We start from the raw sequence: 7646 nt of genomic DNA, 5'->3' as shown, positions 1-7646 counted from the left end.
CCGACTTGATCCCGACTTGCTCTGGCGCCATGCACACGTGGGCAACGGTAATCTCACGAGAGCAAGGCGGCCGCTGTTCCGAGACGCGGGCGGCGCGGTTGCTTTTCACCGACTGCAAGAGCCAGGCGGACCCAGAGCATGCTGAAAAGTGGTTTCCAAATAGAATTGAGTAATAGTTGACATCTTCCAGTCTGTGATTATCCATCAACATAATTTCATTTAATTTGAGTCCAAATGCTTCCTAATTTCTGCTTTTCTAACTCAAACATTAGGTATCATTTTCTATAAATGAGGTTTATTGACCATAAATTCCAAAAATAACTGTAAAACTAAAGTTAATAAGTTAGTGTTACGTAGTGTTGAAAACGTCAAAAAAGTGACAAACATTGAAAAAAAAGGGACAAAAATTTAAGAAAATGTTAAAAACATTGATAAAAAGCGTAAATAAAAGTGTTGATTTTCAATTTTGACGGGAAGACAACACAAGGGTTAAAAGACGTGGGCGCTGGACGGGAAATTGACAACTGCGTCGGTCTTAAACCAGCAAAGACACTTGCGTCGGGCTTTTCGCATGTAAACCTATTCTAGTAGAGGACAAGAGTGCAAATATGCTGAAAAGGAGGATAATACAGCCTCTTTAAGCGTAATTTAATGTAGCAATTTCTGAGTAGTAAAGACAAGAGGAATTAGGCGTCTTAATAAGGTTTAGACACATGAAAAGTTGTTTGTGGTCCATCTTTTAAAGTACTAAGAATAGCTATCACTATATAATAAACACAGTCACACGTGGCCATCATCAGATCAAACATTTATTATAAAAATACAACCAATCATGTCACAGTCATAGTGTCATTAGAATTTAACACAGGAACAAGTCAAAGTGTGTGATGTTCCCCGATTCATAGAGCAAATGTCCTCTAAAACAAAAAGCCACACAATGCGAGATAAAGAACAATGTGATTGAGCTCGGCTACAACGAGGATATAAAAATAGATAAGGACATAAGGTTCTTTCTCAGACAGGAAATGAAGGAGATGGACTGAGTCGCCTTTCACACTCATTATCCATTCCTCTCAGACAACCCCCCCCCCCATCACATGCTGACTTTTTGGAAAAGAGACAGAGTACGTCAGTGTGAAACGAGGTCAGTGATCATGGCGCTGATGAAGAAATCGCCTACAGTACTCTCCAAACCAAGGACGGACACACACACACACACACACACAGTCTCTCTCCAACACACACAGATGTGTTGCTAGAGGGTTGCCATGACAACTCTCTTAAATTCCCAGTTGGTCAGAGTAACTGTGTGAGAGTCTGTGTGTGTGTGTGTGTGTGTGTGTGTGTGTGTGTGTGTGTGTGTGTGTGTGTGATCCAGTAGAGTCATTTAGGGCTTTCAGAGAGTAATTTTGTTGCAGAAATGTCCATTTTAAAGACAATTTGAGGACTGTGAGCTTCCCAATAAGCCTGCAGCGAGTAGGCTGTTACCCTGCGACTGGCAAACAGTCAGGGAATACTGCGCTCCTTCTCCCACCATTAATCACATCCCTATCACCACCTTTCAGCCTGACACCAGTCCTTTAGTTTGGCATTTTACAACACTATTACACTTTCATTTCTTCACAGTTCACAGCGAGGGTCCCAAACCGATCAAACTGATTAGTTGGGATTAACGTGTTGAATCTCTGGTTCAATGAAGAAATATATACCAAAAACAGTCTAGATCTGCGCTGTCGTAGACAACATTTTTTTTTAGTTATTTGTATTGGAGTAATAGTAAATTCTGCTTCCCAACAAAGAATCAGAGCTTTAGACATTTTCACAAAGTGAAACCCGTTTTTTATATTATTTGTGGACCCATTTTTTTTCTGCAATCACCTTTCAATTCATATACAGTCTCTAAGTGCATCTTTACAGAATAGGTTATCCTGGTTAGTGGCGGGGTCCGCCATTCCTGCGCTGAATATAAATTCCTTTCACATGAAACCAAGTATGTTTCTCGGCCTTACTGTTTTATCTGATTGATATCGGAGCTGTAAGTTAGGGTTGCAGCTAATGCTCACCGAACATTTCCTTCTGCTGCCGCTTCGTGTAAAAGTGTAACAGGCAAAACACTGTGGCTTTTATTGTGAAGCAGTCACAGGAAATATTTTATACAGTAGATCAGATTTAAATATTGCCACAGGTGTCACCTGTGAAATGTTTCTTTGTCAACCAGGACTGAATTCTTGAAGATTATAATTTACTTTTGTAATAATTGATATGGATTAAGAATAATCTTTTAAGCCTACATATATTAAAAGACTATTGAAAACAGAATGCTGGCTGGACGGTAAAAACACCCTCTCAGCTCTACATCTTAAACATCGTACCACATTAAACATAAAAAATACACACAATATGATAATAAGAATAGCTTGCATAGGATAGCCCACAAGGTATTAGACTGAGGCATGGTCTAGTTTAGGATCATTAAAGAAAGATTCCACCCTTTAATACTCTCACTGGTTACACAACATCTACCTGATGCATTCAGTGTAGTCCTGTAGTCATTTTGGGATCAAGCTGAAATGTATGTACTGTATGTTTACCTCATCCACACTTTGTCTTACCCTTAGTGATTTCCTACATCTCCCATGATGCTGTTCACCAGCCTTAAAATATTGCTAAAGTGAATGAAGCAAACAAGCCCCGTAGCCGCCCCCATTCCTGTCTGCTGTTGGGCAACAACTCCTTTCTTATTCTTCTTTTATGAGTAGTTTCTGTTTGTGGGGTTACCATGGTTATCTGCAGAAACAGGCGGAAAACGCAAAGACCACCTCCAGAAAGCTGTTTTAAATGTTTACAATTTCAGTGTTTTAGGGTAGAATATTCCTTTAACGATGGAAAGGTTTGGGTACATTTAAAGGTACCTATGCAACATCTGACTTAAATGTAGTTTTAGTGCACGTTCAATGATCTTTGTGTGCCTCCTTTAAGGTCGGCGGGGGCAAAGATTATAACATACATTCAGAGAGAGAGAGAGAGAGAGAGAGAGAGAGAGAGAAACTAAACACAATTTAATGCATCATAAAATTCCTTACGCTTTATTACTTGGCTTGTAGTTGCATTTTTGTTTGAACTCACTGCTATTTTCATATTTTCTAATCCAACATGCCTCAATATATATTATAATTTATTTTCCACTTTGTTGAATATGCAGACTTTTGATGATTGGTCACCTTTGAGACTTGTTCGCTGGAAGATCTTAAGCCATAAGCATGACGTTTTAGCTTATCACACATCGGAGAAAATGGTCTAGGAACATACAGTATGAATGAATTTAACAGCTCACATTCTTATGAGCTGACGTGCTGACCAACGCGCCAGTCTCCAAAAACCTTGAGTGCCTCTAAGAACAGGGGCTCAAAACGCTACGAAACAAAAAACAACTCACTGAAAAACCCAAATTGCTGTGGTTTTTCAGATGTTCCCTCCTTTTGGCCTTCAGGCCTGCAGCAGCTTCCTGAGCTCCTCGTCCATGCCGCGCGCGCTCAGCTGCTCCAGACTGTGGTAGCGGTGGACGACGTCGTCGGCGGTCACTACGACCACCCTGAGGCCGTGGGTGTCCTCGCCGAGCTGACACCCGATGGCCGAGCTCACGACCATGTCCAGGCCGCCGTGGCAACCGCCGGCGTTTCGGTGATAATGGCCGGAGAACACCGCTTTCACCCCTGTGGCGATAAGACAGGTGTCAGAGTGCTGGATTTCGTTAATGAAGAAACTACAAAGAAATCAAAGCAGTGGATGGTTGGAACAAAACAAAAAAAAAGCTTAAATTAGTGTTTTTAGTGGCCTGGTTTAGTTTGTGTCTGCTGACTGGGATGTTACTATGAATATGCATGATGCTCTTTAGAGTGCAGAGTAATTCACACCACGTCTGACCCCTCTGTCCCTCCTGCATCACAGATAAACGTACGGTTACAAACACCTCGCAGCATAAAATTACCCAAATATATGTCTACAAGGTCCAGACGGGGTTAGGGATCTAATAATACATTTTTGCGAAACCAGCAGATTTATGGCTTTAAATAACCCACTTTACAGCTCTCTGTGCATTTGAAACAAGAACCTTCTGCTCATCGTCTTGGTTTCTGATAGATACATGCGCCTTCTGTGTTATGCAGTAGCTCGGCATTAGCATAATATCATTATTAGTCGCATCTGATCAGCATAATGCGACAGCAGTGCACTGTTATAGTGTAATGTAGAATAATTTATTCCTATCTATTTCCATAGACCAGAACTGGCTGAACAAAATGTTTTATGGCAAGAAAATGTTAAATGGATTCCATGTTTATAGCGCCTTTCTACTTAACTGGACAAAGTGCTTTAAAATTTGCCTCTCAATTATCCGTTCACACACACATACATGCATACATACACAGATGGCGGCGGAGCTGCCATGCAAGGTGCTGGCCTGCCCATTGGGAGCAACCCGGGGTTCAGTGTCTTGCTCAAGGAGACAAACAGGGAAACGGGAAAGGAGATAGATAGAGGGGTAGGAGAGAAGATACAAAGGAAAAAGAAAGGAAAGAAAAAGGAAGACAGTTGGAGGAAAAAGAGAAGAACAGAGAAAGGAGAGAGATAAGAGGAAGTAGAGAGGAGACAGGCAAACAAAAGACAAAAAGAGAGAAGTACGTACTCGGGAGTTTTCCACTTGTAGCATATTTTGAAAACCTGGGGAGTGTACATTTAAGGGAGCCACCATTTCCAATTTATTTTCAATTACACACAACACCATTAACAGAATGGGGGGGGGGGGGGGGGGGGGGGGGGGGGGTGGCTCGGCCCGCGGCAGGGACGCTGTGTCACCACAGTGGAAGTGACTGCACAGTGAAAACGGCACGCCAAAACAAACCTCACTTTGAATGAGGGGCCGCACAATCACTTGTTCGATGTGAAGGTAGTACTTAGTCTGATTCTTTTTTTTGGAGAACCAATTTGACTTTCTGGTAAGGTTGTTATCATTTCCGGGCCAATTTTCACTTGAACAAGAGGTAAACATAATGTTTGGATTTGGATTAAAGAAAAAAAGATTTGGCCAGGGGTTTTCTGCTTTAAGATTAAAATAGACAAATGTTAAAAGGACAAGATAAATGTAAGTTATCTTTGAAAGTTCATCATAAGTTTCGTGATACAAGACACACGCATAGGTAGAATACACACCTATGCGTGTGCTTGCAGGTTCAAATGTGCATGCATGTGCCGGTGAGGGAATTGGATTTTAAAATAAGTCTTCTGCAGGCTTTCGGCAGGGAAAATGAGCTGCTCTATTTTTTAACTGCGAGCGTTTCCATGGAGGGAAGTCTGGCTGCTCGCTGCCTCGTCTCCAGAGATATACCCAGCCAAAAAAAAAAAAAAATGACGAAAACTGGCAAGAAAAGAGGATCAATTGCAGTCTACACACGAGAAAAATATCAGTCTCAATATAGACAAGGAAGATCCCCTCCACAAAAACTCCTATGCATCTGCTGCAGATACTACTTCGATGTCAGCGCCGTGAAATTGCCCTGAATCATCAAGTCCGCCACTCTGCATAATCAAACAGCACTAGAATACAAATGTGACCTAAATTTATATTCATATTCACAACTACTGTATGTGAGGACAGCGGTTTCACATGCAGGACTATTTAATAAAAAATAATAATATAAATATGCCCTAGATAGAAATTGATTAGGCGTGTATACGTGTACTGTATGCCTGGGCTAAATGCATTTACAATCAAAACCTGCCCTCCTGTGATTTGGGGGTGGGCCTACAGTTATATCATCACAGCAGTGTCACCAACTTCATGTCCGAGTCAAGTCTCGTGTCCCCAGCGTTTGAGTCCGGGTCACTAAAGAAGAGTCAGAGTTGAGACCGAGGCGAGTCACCATTACCTGAGTTTGAGTTGAGTCTCAAAGTCCCCAGTGTTCGAGTCTGGAGTCAAGAGTCGAGACCGAGTCACCATTACCTGAGTTTGAGTGCGAGTCAAGTCACGATTCCCCAGTGTTCTAGTCCGAGTCACTAAAGAAGAGTCAGAGTCGAGACCGAGGCGAGTCACCATTACCTGATCTTGAGTTGAGTCTCAAAGTCCCCAGTGTTTGCGTCCAGAGTCAAGAGTTGAGACAGAGTCACCATTACCTGAGTTTGAGCCGAGTCACAATTCCCCAGTGTTTGAGTCCGAGTCACTAAAGAAGAGTCAGAGTCGTGTCCGAGGTGAGTCATCGTTACCTGAGTAGAGTCGAGTCTAAAGGTCTCTGGTGTTTGAGTCCGAGTCACCAAAGAGGAGTCTGAGGCCAAGTCGAGTCACCGTTACCAGCGTTCAAGTCCAAGTCCCGAGTTTGAGACATCAAGGTTGAATTCCAAGACTGCCTATATTGCTCCACGCTGGCACCTTCAAAGAGCTGATGTATAAATAAAACAGGGTCTGCATTACTGACACAGTCTTCTCCTTAATTAGTGTATTCACAAAATGGAATATTTCACGCTGCTCTTTCTAGCAGTGGATGTAAAATCCGTAAAGGCAAACTTCACAAGCTGGCGCGCATCCCTCTCCATCTTTCTAATGGGAAGTTGGGGGCACATGCATCATGAACTACAGTTGCAGGTGGAGGACACACGCCATGCCCCTGCATCAAACAGTTACAGCCTAAATATATACACAATATTTTATATCACATTTTTATGCCCTATTTCAAATAAAAATAGTCAGAAACCAACCAGCTCCCTAGTCCTATTTCATGAATGCTCACGTAGTGCTGTGGAACTAATCAAAATTGTAATCGTTATTATGCTTTTGGCTCCCATTGATCTCAAAAACAAATGGGGAAAAAAAAGTAGTATTTTGAACATTATGTTTTGCAAATAAAAAAAAGAAATGTCACAGTTCAAGGTGATTTCACTGTTGATTTTTTAACAGTTTTATTGTTTTCTAAGTTCAATAAATGCAACATCTTTCCAAAGACAATGAGTAATCATGTTAAAAAATTGTGATTTCAACATTGACCAAATTAATCGTGACTATGCTTTTTTCCATAATCGAGCAGTCCTATGCTCAAATCTGATTTCCTAAATCCTCGAGTCCAAAGTCTGAGTTCAAGTCTTCAGTGCGTGAGTCCAAGTTGAGTCACGGGTCCAGAGAATAGAGCCAAGCACAGGACTCAAGTGCTCCATCACTACACCACGGACACGTTTCATGAGTCTGTATGTGCATGTGTGTTTGTGTGGCCAGGATTAATGGGTTTTTATATAACCCTGACCCTGCTCCAAGAGGCTGAATAACTGGCCTGGCCCGACACTGTCGAGTCACAAATGTTTGTCCTACATGTTATTTCTAGAAGTGGGCAACAAATGGCCTCTAGGCCAAAGCATGTTCTCATTATTCTGTATGACTATGTGTTCGCATGTGTGTGTGTGTGTTATGTGTCCTAGTTAATGATGGTCCGATTCCATTTTTTGCTTCTCGATACCGATTCTGATGCCTGAACTTGCGTATCGGCCGATACCAAGTACTGATCCGATTACAGTGTGTCATATTTTATTATGTTTTAACAGCTGTTTACTGCTATCCTTGTATAGATGAAATATGATTTCTATCTTTGTTGTCGGTCTGGCTCAGG

At 41.8% G+C, this 7646-nt stretch overlaps 1 protein-coding gene across 1 annotated transcript in view; it reads right to left on the bottom strand.

Moving 5' to 3' along the window:
* Positions 1-798: 798 nt before the first annotated feature.
* cpped1 (calcineurin-like phosphoesterase domain containing 1) overlaps positions 799-7646 on the bottom strand; it is a 78595-nt gene continuing 71747 nt past the window's right edge. The window contains exon 6 of the mRNA XM_032501545.1: positions 799-3713. Within this exon, the coding sequence (XP_032357436.1) occupies positions 3487-3713 (227 nt within the window). The 3' untranslated portion in view covers positions 799-3486. The remainder of the gene's footprint in view (positions 3714-7646) is intronic.

This window comes from Etheostoma spectabile, chromosome 21 (assembly GCF_008692095.1).
Source record: "Etheostoma spectabile isolate EspeVRDwgs_2016 chromosome 21, UIUC_Espe_1.0, whole genome shotgun sequence".
Classification (NCBI taxonomy): Eukaryota; Metazoa; Chordata; class Actinopteri; order Perciformes; family Percidae; genus Etheostoma; species Etheostoma spectabile.
This window is presented reverse-complemented; position numbering and strand designations above follow the sequence as displayed.